General features: G+C 42.9%; 2 protein-coding genes across 3 annotated transcripts; both read right to left on the bottom strand.

Annotated features, from left to right (window-relative positions):
* Positions 1-1,361: 1,361 nt before the first annotated feature.
* Positions 1,362-10,981, bottom strand: LOC110526530 (mitochondrial glutamate carrier 1). Of its 2 annotated transcripts, none has more exons than XM_036980913.2 (11): positions 10,708-10,981; positions 10,414-10,490; positions 10,083-10,208; positions 9,878-9,933; positions 9,670-9,760; positions 8,897-8,954; positions 6,513-6,573; positions 6,116-6,269; positions 5,868-6,022; positions 4,007-4,082; positions 1,362-2,854 (listed from the first exon to the last, which is right to left on the bottom strand). In XM_036980913.2, the coding sequence occupies exons 2-11, from the start codon at positions 10,431-10,433 to the stop codon at positions 2,701-2,703; spliced, it is 951 nt and encodes a 316-aa protein (XP_036836808.1). In that variant the 5' UTR covers positions 10,434-10,490; positions 10,708-10,981; the 3' UTR covers positions 1,362-2,700. The 2 variants fall into 2 exon arrangements, with proteins under 2 accessions (XP_036836808.1, XP_036836809.1); XM_036980914.2 differs by having other exon boundaries at positions 10,677-10,779.
* A 2,114-nt stretch (positions 10,982-13,095) lies between these two features.
* Positions 13,096-14,258, bottom strand: LOC149983081 (serum amyloid A-5 protein-like). Its single transcript, XM_090238796.1, has 4 exons — positions 14,209-14,258; positions 13,985-14,090; positions 13,639-13,777; positions 13,096-13,429 (listed from the first exon to the last, which is right to left on the bottom strand). Exons 2-4 carry the CDS (start codon positions 14,070-14,072, stop codon positions 13,291-13,293), a joined length of 366 nt encoding a protein of 121 aa, XP_090094922.1. The 5' UTR covers positions 14,073-14,090; positions 14,209-14,258; the 3' UTR covers positions 13,096-13,290.
* Between the last annotated feature and the right edge of the window lie 2,226 nt (positions 14,259-16,484).

Here is a 16,484-nt window from a genome sequence, read left to right as displayed (position 1 = left end):
ACCTATAAAGTGCAGTTTTCTAAAATGTTATGTACATTTTACAGTAAATTAATTGTTGGTGACCAGTGCCATTTACTGTACTGTAGATTGCAAATAATGACTACAGAACCATAACAGATTTAGATCGCTTACAGTAGATATTCCTACACATTTCAGCCAGACTTGCTGGTAACATTTCTTCCACTTTCATAGCCCTGAGACACAATTCCTGCTTGTTATACACCATCAAAGAAGGTAGAGGTCATTTCACGAGCCATTTACACACCATACTCTCCTATTCCCCTGGAACAGAGTGAATAATATAGCTATTGCAATTCCCCTTGAGAATGTAATTTTTCAACATATGAAATGTCAGAGTAAATAAGCTAATTGATCACTATGAAGGCAATTTAAGTCTTATGAAAGTGAAATGTATGGCACTGCCTGTGACAGTAGGCCTACGATAAATTGGATCTAGATTGATATGATGAAATTGATCTAAATGATGGTGGGGCATCTACATCCCCTCTGGTCTGTGTGTGTTTGACAGGCCTTGGCAGTAGATTCTCACCCTCCAGGCACTCACTTCTTTTGTAATCAATGCCCTGATTTGGTTGAGTGCCTCGATCTCCCCATCTCTCATCTCTCCCTCTTCCCCTCCCTTCCCTTCTTCCCATTTCTTATCGGTTTACCCTGTTCCTTGACTCCACCTGTATTAGCCATATTCTCCTGTGCAGCATACAAAGTACATAATAATAACATATTAGATAATAATAATTAATCATATCAATAATAATCATAGTACAAACATAACATCTCCTTCTTGTAATTGTATTCCATTCTATGAAATGTAGTATACATTAAATGCATGCCGGCTTGCAGCTGCTCCATCCACTGGACAGATGCTAACACAGTCATAACCACATAACAACGGAAGGTGTAAATAATGTGTCCTCTATACACAGTGTCTCTGCTTGCTTGTCTGCTTGCTTGTTTTCAAATGGGATCTGAGTGGTATCCATGGGAGTGGAGAAAGACAAACACTGCAGGTTGGAAATGGATCTCCTCCAAATGAGATATTGCCAAGAAAGCAACAGGACACAAGAATAGCCATGCCCCATGTGAACTAGAGAATCTGGCTATTGGATGGACACATGACAATGGTTCCTTAGGAATGAGTCAGGCCGACAGAGACGGCGAGATACTGAGATAGATTAATTTGGTGAAGCAAATGCATCAAACAATCCCTCCATTGTTTCCTTGGTTACCACAGTAGGGGAAATCTTCAGATTTCCTTGAGACTTGTTACGGTAGAATGAGGACAAACCACACACCAAAGGCTGTCACACAAATAGAGAGAAAGAATCATAAGACAACACGGGTAGCACAATCCCATTCATTTTTTTCAGACAGCAATATATACGAGAGGAATACATTTTTTCTGTTCTTATTTTACCTCAAATGAATAATACAATAGCTGTCAGCCTGTTTTACACCTTCAGTGCACATCCATATTCACAACTCCAAACTGATAACCCAACACCCACCATATCTACAGGGGAGGGAAGAGGGGTGGTGACATAAAAGTGCTTGGACGTGCATTTGTCCTCCTGAAAAGAGGGAATAATGGTCCAGGGAAGAACCAGCACAATATAGAATCTAGGTTACTATAATACAGGGTCATACAGGGTCTACAAATGTACCTTTCAGTAATGATAATGGCGATGGGCTTGCACAAATGTCAAGGGTGAGTTTTTATCTTTTTGATTTGATGACTTGACTCTGGCTGAGTGCTGTGAGTGAATTGCCACTCTCAGAACCGTGGGGTGTATTCATTACGCAGATTCTGTTGCAAAATGTTTTGTCTGTTGCAAAATGTTTTCTAACAGAAACCGTTTACTTCAAACAGAAAACATTTTGCCCACGAAAGTGAGAGTTTCTATCAGACAAATTCAGGCAGGTCCCTGAACTGACATCTAGTTACAAAATGGTGCCAACATGGTGGCTGGGGAACTAATTGTGTTTGGTGTGTAGTCACCAATGTCACCAACCAGTGACGTTTTCTGCAGGCAATGTTGACTCTTTCAAGGCCCACAGCTTGAGTACATCGTTTCCAACATCTGCCAACATCTAATGTTATCTTTGTTAATCCTGAATAGTGAATACACCTCAGATCAGATCTTAGTATCACTGTGATGAAATACTCAATGCATTCTTGGAAGAAGAATGCAATTCTAAAGCTTCTTTATGGATGAAGAGGGAAACACCATTTGGAAAGAGGTACAGAAGCTGTGCAAAACAACCACAACAGAAAATAGCATCAATACAGACAGAAGATATTACAGTACAGTCATGTTTGACAGATTTATATATCATGATTGCATCATCTTAGTAAAAACAATAAAGATAATTCCATTACTAAACCTTGATAAAGCACAACTAAAAGTACACTTGAATTGATATTGAATTATTATCATATAGTTATAAATCAGACCTAAATGTAAATATTTACTGTAATTAATCTCAGGTAGGGGATATAATAAATGATGACCTATCAGAACACCCTCAACAGGTGCAGAGAACAAACTTTGGTCTAGAACACACACACCGTTCTGTCTCTCTCTGACTAACTCCTTAGGGCTTAGGCTAATGTGGGCTGTGTCTGAAAGGAAAGTGACAGATTACCTGGCTCCAATGTGGGCTGTGTGTGAGAGTGCAAGACTAGTTGTTCTGTTGAGGCAGGAAGCTGAGAAGGAACTCTCCCACTCCCAGGAAGTAGACCACCTGTGCGATGCCAAAGAGGGGAGCAATGACCAGAGCACGGCAGTACGCCCCCTTCAGGAAAGCAGAGGGACCCTCTTGGCGCAGAATCTTCCTGTTAAACAAGAGGGTCGTGATATAGGGGTGTATCTACAGTACCAGTCAAAAGTTTGGATACACCTACTCATTCAAGGGTTTTCTTTATTTTTACTATTTTCTTAATTGTAAAATAATAGTGAAGACATCAAAACTATGAAATATCACATATAATCATGTAGTATCCAGAAAAGTGTTAAACAAATGAAAATATATTTTATATTTGAGATTCTTCAAAGTTGCCACCTTTTGCCTTTATGACAGCTTTGCACACGCTTGGCATTCTCTCAACCAGCTTCAACCTGGAATGCTTTTTTGAAGGAGTTCCCACATATACTGTGCACCTGTTGGTTGCTTTTCCTTCACTCTGCAGTCAAACTCATTCCAAACCATCTCAATTGGGTTGAGGTCAGGCAAAGGGAGGCTACTTTGAAGAATCAAATATATAAAACATATTTTAATTTGTTTAACACTTTTTTGTTTATTACATGATTCTATAGGTATCACGTTTCAGGTAAGACCCAGATGCAGACAACGTCGAAGTAACAACAGTTTATTATTTCGAACAGGGGCAGGCAAAAGGCAGGTCAAGGGCAGGCAGAGGTCAGTAATCCAGATAGGTGGGGCAAAGGTACAGAATGGCAGGCAGGCTCAGGGTCAGAGCAGCGGGAAAACTAGGAAACACCGGGAAAACTAGGAAACACCGGGAAAACTAGGAAACACCGGGAAAATTAGGGAACAGGAACAATCGAGAGACAGGCTCCGAAAGAAAAACGCTGGTAGGCTTGACGAAACAAAAAGAACTGGCAACAAATACACAGAGAACACAGGGGATAAATACACCGGGGATAATGGGGAAGATGGGTGACACCTGGAGGGGGTGGAGACAATCACAAAAACAGTGTTATTTCATAGTTTTGATGTCTTCACCATTATTCTATAATGTAGAAAATAGTAAAAAATTAAGAAAAAACCTTGAATGAGTAGGTGTATCCAAACTTTTGACTGGTACTGTATAGTCTAGCGTAAAAGGCTTTCTCCGTTTATTTCATAGTACCAGTAGATGTTGTAATGTTCTACCATCAGATAATATGGATATAATCGATCAGAAAAGGCCTGTCAAAACCAGGAGGGAAGCAGTGGAAGAGTTAGAGTGAGAAGGAGAGGTTACCTGATGCATTCTGTCACTCCGTTGTAGGTGTCCTCCTGACTTCCCCGTGTCATGGTCTGAATTCTGGTCTTAATCACTATGACACACATACTGTATCAATAGGCTTACAGGGCACATGGCAGGCATAATCAAATCACATTTTATTTGTCACATGCGCTGAATACAACAGGTAGACCTTACCGTGAAATGCTTACTTACTAGCCCTTAACCAACAATGCAGTTTTAAGAAAAATAAGACTTAGGGCCTTTCTTTGACACTGACTGGTACATAGGTCCTGGATGACAGGAAGCTTGGCCCCAGTGATGTACTGGGCCGTACGCACTAGCCTCTGTAGCCCCTTGCAATCGGAGGCCGAGTAGTTGCCATACCAGGCGGTGATGTAACCAGTCAAGATGCTCTCGATGGTGCAGCTGTAGAACTTTTTGAGGATCTGAGGACCCATGCCAAATCTTTGGGGGAATAGGCATTGTCCTGCCCTCTTCACGGCTGTCTTGGTGTGTTTGGACCATGATAGTGTGTTGGTGATGTGGACACCATGGAACTTGAAACTCTCAGTCTGCTCCAGTACAGCCCCGTCGATGAGAATGGGGAAATGCTCGACCCTCCTTTTCCTGCTCGACCCTCCTTTTCCTTGTTGCCCTGGCACCACACTTTCAGGTCTCTGACCTCCTCCCTATAGGCTGTCTCATCGTTGTCGGTGATCAGGCCTACCACCGCTGTGTCGTCTGAAAACTTAATGGTGCACAGTGGTCTAAGGCACTGCATCGCAGTGCTAGAGTCATCATTACGGACCCATGTTCAATCCCGGGCTGTATTAGACCTGGCCATGCTCTTCCCAAAGGGCGGTGCACAATTGGCGAGGTTTCCTCCAACACATTGGTGCGGATGGCTTCCGGTTTAAGTGGGTGGGTGTTAAGAAGCACGGTTTGGTGGGTCATGTTTCAAAGGATGCATGACTCGACCTTCACCTCCCGAGCCAGTAGGGGAGTTGCACCGAAGAGACAAGATTGAAATGGGGGACAAAAAGGGGGTAAACATTTTTTTTAAAAGGTCTTAGTCACATCGACTGCTGGTGCTCTCATCTATGCTTGCTTGCCTTAGTCTCGCTCCTTGAAAGCGGCAGCCCTACCCTTTAGCTCAGTGCGGATGTTGCCTGCAATCCATGGCTTCTGGTTGGGGTATGTACGTAATATTCCTCAATGAAACTGGATGAGTCCCGGAACATATTCCAGTCTTTGCTAGCAAAATAGTCCTGTAGCTTAGCATCTGTGTCATCTGACCACTTCTGTATTGAGAGAGTCACTGGTACTTCCTGCTTTAGTTTTTGCTTGTAAGCAGGAATCAGGAGGATAGAATTATAGTCAGATTTGCCAAATGGAGGATGAGGGAGAGCTCTGTATGCGTCTTTGTGTTTGGAGTAAAGGTAGTCTAGAGTTTTCTCCCCTCTTTTTGCACATGTAACAGGTCAAACGGATTTTAGTTTCTCTACATTAAAGTCCCCGGTCACTAGGAGCACCGCCTCTGGATGAGCATTTTCTTGTTTGCTTATGGCTTTATACGGCTCATTGAGTGCGGTCTTAGTGCCAGCATCGGTTTGTGGTGGTAAATAGACAGCTACGAAAAATATAGATGAAAACTCTCTTGGAAAATAGTGGGGTCTACAGCTTATCATGAGATACTCTACCTCAGGTGAGCAAAACCTTGAGACTTCCTTAATATTTGATTTTGTGCACCAGCTGTTATTGACAAATAGACACAGACCTCCACCCCTTGTCAGCTGTTCTGTCTTGCCGATGCACGGAAAAACCACACAACTGTATACACACTCATACCTGTATACACACACACAACTGTCCTTACCATCCACAGGATTAACTGCCACAGCAGCTGTACTGCCAGCGATGCAGCCTGATGCAAAGGACACATAAAAGGGAGCGGGGCCATCAGCCCCACGGCCACCAAGACTGTTCAGATTGGCAAACAGGGGGAAGTAGATTATGGAGAATGGCACGTCCCTAAGAGAACAGAAGAATGGGCCATCAAATGTGAATCATCTTTATTTGTGTGTGTTCTTGCAAGGTTTCCATTATGTCTTCTTGCAGATGTACCTCAGGAGTGTGGCCCCCAGGCCCTTGTAGAGCCCTGCAATGCCCTGGCTCCTCAGCAGCTCCCGGGTGAGCTGCATTGCTGTATGGGACCTCAACTCCACTGGGCCCCCAGGGGCCCTAACTGCAGCCTGGGACATCAGCTTCCTCTGAGCCTCTACATGTGTCATAACACACACAACATCGTCAGGATCATCAGTGTGACATCATCAGTCAAGTAATAAAATAAGTATTTTACATTGATACAATAACAATGCTGGTTGTTACGGGTTCTAACTGATCAGATCTCTGTGATCTGTTTGTGTTTGTTTGGCTGACAAGATATTGGTTAGTCATGAAACAGTGACTGGGAACAGGGGAACATACAACCTCCTCTCTCCTTCTTCTACCCATCTCTCACCTATCCGCCCTGCATCCTGTAACTGAATCTTTAGCATCTCCATGGGAGTGGTGATGATGACCTGCACCAAGAGATGGAGAGACAAAGAGATGGAGACACAGAGAGATGGAGAGACAGAGAGATGGAGACACAGAGAGATGGAGAGGCAAAGAGATGGAGACAGAGAGATGGATAGACAGAGAGATTGAGAGACAAAGAGATGGAGAGACAGAGAGATGGAGAGACAAAGAGATGGAGACAGAGAGATGGAGAGAGAGAGATGGAGAGACAGAGATGGAGAGACAGAGAGATGGAGAGACAGAGAGATGGAGACACGGAGAGATGGAGAGACAGAGAGATGGAGAGACAGAGATGGAGACACGGAGAGATGGAGAGACAGAGAGATGGAGAGACAGAGAGATGGAGAGACAGAGAGATGGAGAGACAGAGAGATGGAGACACAGAGAGATGGAGAGACAGAGATGGAGACACGGAGAGATGGAGAGACAGAGAGATGGAGAGACAGAGAGATGGAGAGACAGAGATGGAGACACGGAGAGATGGAGAGACAGAGAGATGGAGAGACAGAGAGATGGAGAGACAGAGAGATGGAGACACAGAGAGATGGAGAGACAGAGATGGAGACACGGAGAGATGGAGAGACAGAGAGATGGAGAGACAGAGAGATGGAGACACGGAGAGATGGAGAGACAGAGAGATGGAGAGACAGAGAGATGGAGAGACAGAGAGATGGAGAGACAGAGAGATGGAGAGACAGAGAGATGGAGAGACAGAGAGATGGAGAGACAGAGAGATGGAGAGACAGAGAGATGGAGACACAGAGAGATGGAGAGACAGAGATGGAGACACGGAGAGATGGAGAGACAGAGAGATGGAGAGACAGAGAGATGGAGAGACAGAGAGATGGAGAGACAGAGAGATGGAGAGACAGAGAGATGGAGAGACAGAGAGATGGAGAGACAGAGAGATGGAGAGACAGAGATGGAGAGACAGAGAGATGGAGAGACAGAGAGATGGAGAGACAGAGAGATGGAGAGACAGAGATGGAGAGACAGAGAGATGGAGAGACAGAGAGATGGAGAGACAGAGAGATGGAGACACAGAGAGATGGAGAGACAGAGAGATGGAGACACAGAGAGATGGAGAGGCAAAGAGATGGAGACAGAGAGATGGATAGACAGAGAGATTGAGAGACAAAGAGATGGAGAGACAGAGAGATGGAGAGACAAAGAGATGGAGACAGAGAGATGGAGAGAGAGAGATGGAGAGACAGAGATGGAGAGACAGAGAGATGGAGAGACAGAGAGATGGAGAGATGGAGAGACAGAGAGATGGAGAGACAGAGATGGAGACACGGAGAGATGGAGAGACAGAGAGATGGAGAGACAGAGAGATGGAGAGACAGAGAGATGGAGAGACAGAGAGATGGAGACACAGAGAGATGGAGAGACAGAGATGGAGACACGGAGAGATGGAGAGACAGAGAGATGGAGAGACAGAGAGATGGAGAGACAGAGATGGAGACACGGAGAGATGGAGAGACAGAGAGATGGAGAGACAGAGAGATGGAGAGACAGAGAGATGGAGACACAGAGAGATGGAGAGACAGAGATGGAGACACGGAGAGATGGAGAGACAGAGAGATGGAGAGACAGAGAGATGGAGAGACAGAGAGATGGAGACACGGAGAGATGGAGAGACAGAGAGATGGAGAGACAGAGAGATGGAGAGACAGAGAGATGGAGAGACAGAGAGATGGAGAGACAGAGAGATGGAGAGACAGAGAGATGGAGAGACAGAGAGATGGAGAGACAGAGAGATGGAGAGACAGAGAGATGGAGACACAGAGAGATGGAGAGACAGAGATGGAGACACGGAGAGATGGAGAGACAGAGAGATGGAGAGACAGAGAGATGGAGAGACAGAGAGATGGAGAGACAGAGAGATGGAGAGACAGAGAGATGGAGAGACAGAGAGATGGAGAGACAGAGAGATGGAGAGACAGAGAGATGGAGAGACAGAGATGGAGAGACAGAGAGATGGAGAGACAGAGAGATGGAGAGACAGAGAGATGGAGAGACAGAGATGGAGAGACAGAGAGATGGAGAGACAGAGAGATGGAGAGACAGAGAGATGGAGAGACAGAGAGATGGAGAGACAGAGATGGAGAGACAGAGAGATGGAGAGATGGAGAGACAAAGAGATGGAGAGACAGAGATGGAGACACGGAGAGATGGAGAGACAGAGAGATGGAGAGACAGTGTGACTGTGTTTCAGAAGAGTTCAAATACCCAGGCAGACACACAACTATTGTGCATAATTACTGTTAAGCCACAAGATGGTAGTAGAAATCTGTCTGAGGCTGATACCCAAACTGATCTTACCTGACATGTACCAGCACCACAACCCGCCAGCATCTCCCTCAGCAGGCTAAGCTTCTGACTGAGAGAGAGAACAAATGTCATAATTATTTTGGTTCAATGACTTTGCTCATTTCCCTGGATGTTCTGGTGTTATCTCAAGTGATTTCCATACATTAAACAAAAGGCATACAACATAAAACTCTCTGTTTCCATACACATAGGCCATGACCATAAACATGCATAATACAATAAACATACCAAACATAACATACACATAAAGAAACATACATAAAGACACACACACACACACACACAAATACATACATACATACATGCACACACACACGCACTCACACAGTCTTAGAAACATGTTAATAATTCACCAGTTCACTAGCGCAGGTCACTCAATAATTTATCAGCCATGTTGTTGGTCCCCATGGAAATGTTGAGGGATGCTAAAGATAGCCCAGGTATGTCATGCGGATAATGCTGCAGGGGCCTGTGGGATTGGTCTTATCAACCATGATGTGTGTTTACAAAATATTTATACTTCTACGTATTACCACTAGATCCCAGCACATAGTGAAGATATTATTACAATCCTATTTGTGATATGTATATCAAATCCAAACAAGAAGTTAGTTAAAGCTGATATAGTATATAATACATCTTTCAAGTACATCTATTCAAAGAGATCAGAGTGGGAAAGAGGTTGGTGTACCAGTCAGTTACGACTGGTGTAGGATTGTATTTGACAGGTAGGTGTTTGAAAGACGCCTCTGAGCACTACTCACCCATCCTTGGACAGGTGCTGTCTAAAGAAGTCATTGGCAGCTAGTTTGATGGCCTTCTCTGGAGTGACCAGAGTCAGGTTCACAGCAGCACCTAATGGTTAAAGAAATAGAGATACACAGAATCATAAACAAAGAACATGCTCAAACCTGTGTGCACACACGCACACACACACGCATGCACACACACACACACACAATTTTGTCCTACCTCTGTACATGCCAAAGTACCCCTCTGATTGGATGGTCTTGATAAGGCAATCTGACCTGTGTTGTGAACACAAAGGATTACTGTGCAAAGGACTCAGAGAATCAACCAGAGGTAAGCAGATACTACAAGCAAACTGCAAGTTTGTTTTAGATTTTTTACTTTTTTTGACTGGTTAAAAGAGTGTGTTGAACAACATTGTACATACATGCTGGTATAGAGACGGGAACCATTTTGCTGGTTCTGGAGACGGGTCTTGGCTAGGTCAATAGGAAATACACATGTCACACCAATCAGTCCAGCAATTCCCCCGTTGATCAATTTGGCAGGTAAACTGAGAGGGAGAGAAAGAGAGAAGAGTGAGAAGGGTTCAAAAAGGTGACAATAACCAATCAATAAAAAAAAGTTAAAAACAAGAATGAGAGAGCTGGAAAATGGTGGAGGATTACTTCAAGACTCAAAATGGAACATTAATAAAAAAATGTGATAAAATATTCTCAGATTCATCTGTTTCCATCAATATCCTTATCCGCACTTACCTGATCTGCTTGTCAGCCATCTATCTGAGACACAGTTACCTTGGCAGTTTCTCTGTCTGTGTATCTGTAAACGTGATCTGCAAGGAAAACAATGGATTAGTGGAAGATGGATGGATAATACCTCAGTCAACCAGCCAATGTTCAACTGTCAGTTTCAGTCAGCTGTGGAGGAGAACTGGAAAAGAACAGAGTACAAATCCATATCAGAACAGTAGTCTGACACTCAGTTAAAGCTTTGAGAAACATCTGTGCGTGGAAAGTACCTGGCTTATCCCTGGGCATAATAGCATTTACCTCAATGTTGTGTTGGCTGGCTACCTGAAATGAAGAGTGTTCATTCATTGAGCCATGCTTTCAGAAGAATATGACTGTACAGCCACCCTCCTTCTGGACCAATCACATCAATCCTTCCCCTCCACTCCTCTCTCAACCCTAATTCTATCCCAAACTCTTCTATTTCCTCTACTCCTACTCCTCCCAGATCTCTCCTGATTTGTGTGTGTGCATTGTATTTGAATGGAGCAAGAGAAAGCAGAGAAAGAGAGAGGGAGATGGGACATCCAATACTGTGATTAGAAATATGGGTGTTTTTCTGTTTGAGGTATATTCTGTCAGCTCACAGCACTCCTTCTCTCTTTGCAGGCATGTAACAATATATCTTTGACTGAATATTTTGCTTTGTTGTCTTTATAAAAGGATCTACTGTGTGTGTGTGTGTGTGTGTGTGTGTGTGTGTGTGTGTGTGTGTGTGTGTGTGTGTGTGTGTGTGTGTGTGTGTGTGTGTGTGTGTGTGTGCGTGCGTGTGGGTGTGGGTGTGTGGGGAGGGGGGGACCTTGGTCATAGAATAGTACCTAAGAGAAGGCACAGGAGTGGTCTGTCTACTCAATGTCTGCTTTTCATTTATATGTACAGTATGAGCTCATGTATTTTTCATTGCCAGGAATGGATTACATGTGGTAATGGAGAGACTTACCACATCTAGTTTGTTAATACATCATGAATAAATACTTCCACGTAGCACTAAGCCCATTCCACCACCTACCTGCCTTGCACATTCAGATTTGAGTGTTATGATTGTCAGGTAAACCTGACTTAACATAATTCACCCCCGTTAACTACACATCATTGCTCACCCGGTTAACCTTCCACATAAATGTATACACAGATCGGGTATTCAATACATGATGCTTATGTTTTCCTTGCTGCATTTCAGGGCTCATCACATCGATGCTGAGTGCAACTGCTGAGGCTACTTATTTCCACTTGGTGAAGCAGAACCCTGTTGCTACCCATTTCACATCTCAGGTAAAGTTAATAATGATATAGCAAAATCTATGATATTTGAAATTGCAAAATCTATTGCTATTGACCTCACTTTGAGCCCTAAAGTTCATATTTTCAAATTAAGAGTGCCAAAAAAGAGAAAATCTAGGAAAGCAAAATCACTCAAATACCTGAGTTACAATTCCTCTGTGTTACAATTTCTTAGCTCATCTCTCTGTCTCTCTCTGTCTCTCTTTTTCTCTCTCTCTCTGTCTGTCTGTCGGTCTGACTCACTCACTCACTCACTCACTCACTCACTCACTCACTCACTCACTCACTCACTCTGTTCAAAGTCTGTTCCAAGAAGCTGGTACAGTACTTTGAACCATACTCTCATTGGTTGCTTGTGTGGAGGTGTGGTCAGGCTCATCAAAACATTGTATGTCTGTGCATATTTTACAGTACGCCTGTAATTCTGCATTCTGTAATAATGAGTGGTTATGTTCAAAAGCCTAGCTGTATGCTAATTTTATGCATGTTATCTATCTGTGTCAACTTATACATAGCCTACTGGTCTCACCTCCGGTCTCAATAGAGTTGCATAGTATGTTGAATTGAATCCTCATTCAAACTGTCATGTTCCATTGATTAACAGCAGGGGCATCCATCCTCTCCTCTTTGGCCTCTCTCCCCATGCTTCTCTTGTGATGTCACAACAAGGATAGCCTGGCACCAGCTTTGTTCCAGAGCATGTCTCTATTTTCACAAAGATTTCATCAGTGACCCTCAATGATTAACAAATACACTGACATGGACATGGCAGATACCAATATTATAATTGTAATTTATCATGAACTGACCTACCACTTTTTATCCTCCTGGACCAGCTGTTCAAGCCTATATGGTACCTGCAGGCCTCCTTACTTCCCCTGCACCACTAATAACAGGATTCCCTGCTATATCGTTACACTAAACAAATTGGCTTGGTGGATCGGTGGTCAGTTAAACCAGCATCTATTGGTTGTAAGTGAGAAGGGGAGGACACAGTGTGTGTTGTGTTGGAGAGAGGGAGCTAGGGATGGGCAGAGAAAAATAATCGTTGTTGCACCCTCAAAGTTCACATCACCTCGTCATCTGCATTAATCTTAGCCTCTTGTCTCCTATGTTTTTCTCAGCTTCTTCTACGTATCCTATGTTTTTCTCAGCTTCTTCTATGTCTACCCTATGAAAAACATATACTATGTACGGCTACCCCACTGTCCAAAAGTTCCTCTTTCTAGTTGTAAAGGGCTGACCGGTTGCCAGTTGAAGACTGGGAAAATGTCAACACCAGATCATTTGAGTGTACATTTCAGGATTTCAACATTTCTTTCCAACCTTCCCAGTCATATCATACTGAATACAGAAAGACATTCGGTCTCTGGTTGTGTAATCACTTTATTTTTGCAACACTTTTGAAATACATTGTATACTATGTTTCAGTACCATGTACCTGTCTATTAGCAGAAATCATTTTTGAGAATATGACATTTTTACCAAAAGCAGTAATTAAGTGCAATATGTTTGTTTGGAATTTGGTCCTTCAGTTTGGCTAGTAACCTCCTTTTTGTAGGTTCAGTAGTTCTTGGGGAGTCCTTGGGGTCTGAATCGGTTGGGGTCCCCTCCATTACGTCCCCAGTGGTTAGCCTTCTGGTCAGCTGCTGAGTCCTCGTGTCCTCGACCATTGGAACCCTGAATCATCTCCCGGCCATTACTGAGAGAGGAGAAATATTACATAAGTAACTCGCCAACCACAGTAAACCAATCATGGTAAAATTGTCTTTCTGACCAGACATTTTTTATTTTTTTTACAAAAAGTGGCATAAAGATCTAATTAGAGAAAGGGGAATGTTTTTATGAGATAATTTGATGACCAACTGAACCACATTATAAGCATCACACAGATATTTGAGAATCACCCACCTGATGACTGTTGCTGCCCACCTGCCCCCTGGTCCTCTCCTGGCAGCATCATAGTTGCCCCGAGCGTGAAAGTACTTGTCTGAGTTTTTCCAGTTGGCGTCCTTCATGTCGCCATATGCACGCCACATGTCTTTAGCACCTGCAGGGTCAGGAGGACACAGATGTTGAGTTTGACACTTTCAATGAACTTTACAACTTTTCAAACCACTAGCCTCAAGAAATAACAATGACTTTAAAGGAGTCCTCAAATACAGTACATGTCGCTCTTGATAGATTTGTTGCTACTGGTTTCTGTATCTATTTCTGTCAACAATGAAGAAACAATGATTAAAGTGTATAAACGGACCTTGAGCAGCTTCACCAGGGAAGCGGTACCACTGAGCTTGAGCTCCTACAACGAGGGTCAGAACAAGTCCAGCTAGAAGCAGCTTCATACTTGCAGATGCGACAAACTGAAGGAAACACGAGGGTGAGAGAGAGCATAGGCCACTATATGAATTGCTAACATATTTACAGATAATTTATTAAACTTAAACTCAGACTGCCTCATATAAGAGAGTTATCGCTTACCTTCTAGCTCCTTAGTTAGTTAGTCAGTCAGGCAGTTTGAACTCCCTTGTGTTTTGTGTTGGTTTGTGGTCTGCAGCTTGTTCTTATATTCCACTCAGACCAGGGAGGAGTTCTGTTTTTCCAAAAGCTGGAATTCCCTAACTTCGTCCTCCCAAGCTATTACGATCAGAAGTGTATGCCCGGGAACACAAGATGAGAAATTTCCAGGTAATGACAAGATGAATTAGAGGACATGCTCTGAAGCCTTGGGCAATAAGGAGGATACTCCTCAATTGTGTAACTAGGCCTACAGCTTAAAAAAACAAGGCATCAAAATGTGACGTGTCTGTATTAATAAGACTAATGGGGGAGCAGTTTGTTTTTCTGCTTTTAATGTCGTAATTGTCATGATGGTTGAGGTTCCAAAAGTTTGCCTCTCACCTAATATGAGAGAATGAATCCTTATGATATGATTCATTATAGACTACTATAATAGGGTAGAATACAGGTATTTAATAGACATAGACATTACAGGCAATTTGCATGTCCACATCTTACAGTTGGCACCTTTATCTTACGGGTTACACAATTACTGCTCCCCCTCACACCTATGCTGCTGTTCATTGATTATTGATTTCCATTACCATTAGTATCTATGCTTGTGCTCTTAGCTCCAGCAGTGCAGTAATATCTAACAATTTACAACAATACACACAGATCTAAAAGTAAAAGAATGGAATTAAGAAATATATAAATTTTACAAGCAATGTCAGAGACTGAAGTATATATATATATATATATATATATATATATATATATATATATATATATACTGTGTATATATATATATATATATGATGGGATGTATAGATGTTATGGACGGTATGTGGATAGAATATTTAGGGTATCTGTAGAATACGTAGGATAGAATAGTATATATACAGCAATAGTTGAATGAGATGGCATTAATAATGCAATATATACTGTACATATGAAATTAGTAAAACAGTATTTCAACGTTATTAAAGTGACCAGTGTTCCATTATTAAAGTAATCAGTGATTCCATGTCTATGTGCATAGGTTAGCAGCCTCTAAGGTGTAGGGTTGAGTAACCGAGTGGTAGCCGGCAAGTGACAATGACTAATTTCAGGGAAGGGTACTGCATGGAGGCTGGCAAGTGATGGCTATTTAACAGTGTGATGGCCTTGAGATAGAAGCTGTTTTTCAGTCTCTCGGTCCCAGCTTTGATGCACCTGTACTGACCTTGCCTTCTGGATGATAGCAAGGTGAACAGGCTGTGGCTCGGGTGGTTGATGACCTTTGACATCGGGTGCTCTAGGTGTCCTGACATCGGGTACTCTAGGTGTCCTGGAGGGCAGGCATTGTGTCCCCCCCCGGTGATGCATTGGGTGATGCATTGGGCAGACCATAGCACCCTCTGGAGAGCTCTGCGGGTGGTGCAGTTGCCGTACCAGGGAGTGATACAGCCCAACAGGATGCTCTCAATGGTGCATCTGTAAAAGTTTGTGTGGGTCTTAGGGGCCAAGCCGGGGAACTTGAAGCTTTTCACCTTCTCCACTGCGGCCCCGTCGATGTGGATTGGGGCGTGTTTCCTCTGCTGTCGACATGTACAGTACCTTCAGAAAGTATCCACATCCAGTGACTTTTTCCACATGTTGTTGTGTTACAGCCTGAATTTAAAATGTTTTAATTGAGATGTTGTCTCACTGGCCTAGACACATTACCCCATAATGTCAAAGTGGAATTTTGGTTTTAGAAACGTTTACAAATGAATAAAAATTTAAATCAGAAATCAGAAATCTTGAGTCAATAAGAATTCAATCCATTTGTTATGGCAAGCCTAAATGTGTTCAGGAGTAAAACTGTGCTTAACAAGTCACATAAGTTCCATGGACTCACTCTGTGTGCAATAGCACTGTTTAACATGATTTTTGACTACTTAATCTCTGGACCATACACATACAATTATCTGTAAGGTTTCTTAGTCAAGCAGTGAATTTCAAACAAAGATTAACAAAGACCAGGGAGGTTTTCCAATGCCTCACAAAGAAGACATTAGGGGCATACTGCAACAACAACAAAAAATATATGGACAGTTTAAAGTACATAGGCCTCTTAGCATCTCGTGAGGCCTACCAGTTTCTGGATATAATCCATGTCTGGCGTCTTGAGAATGGCTAACTGACACTGCCTCTTTTTTTATTTTTCGTGGTATCCATTTTCGTGGTATTAATTAGGGATTGGTATCAATCCCCAATTTCGTGGTAATTGTTTA

Source organism: Oncorhynchus mykiss, chromosome 6 (genome assembly GCF_057628025.1).
Source record: "Oncorhynchus mykiss isolate SJ-2025 chromosome 6, ASM5762802v1, whole genome shotgun sequence".
In the NCBI taxonomy this organism is placed as follows: domain Eukaryota; kingdom Metazoa; phylum Chordata; class Actinopteri; order Salmoniformes; family Salmonidae; genus Oncorhynchus; species Oncorhynchus mykiss.
Note: the sequence above shows the minus strand (reverse complement) of the source record. Positions and strands in the feature narration are given on the sequence as shown.

Coding starts and splice junctions, on each gene's coding strand:
- LOC149983081 (XM_090238796.1), bottom strand. CDS start 14,072: ATGAAGCTGCTTCTAGCTGGACTTGTTCTGACCCTCGTTGTAGGAGCT. Junction 13,778..13,984: donor CCCTGGTGAAGCTGCTCAAG/GTCCGTTTATAC, acceptor CTGACCCTGCAG/GTGCTAAAGACATGTGGCGT. Junction 13,430..13,638: donor TGGGCAGCAACAGTCATCAG/GTGGGTGATTCT, acceptor CTCCTCTCTCAG/TAATGGCCGGGAGATGATTC.
- LOC110526530 (XM_036980913.2), bottom strand. CDS start 10,433: ATGGCTGACAAGCAGATCAG. Junction 9,934..10,082: donor TCCCGTCTCTATACCAGCAT/GTATGTACAATG, acceptor TTCACAACACAG/GTCAGATTGCCTTATCAAGA. Junction 6,270..6,512: donor ACAGGATGCAGGGCGGATAG/GTGAGAGATGGG, acceptor TGACACATGTAG/AGGCTCAGAGGAAGCTGATG.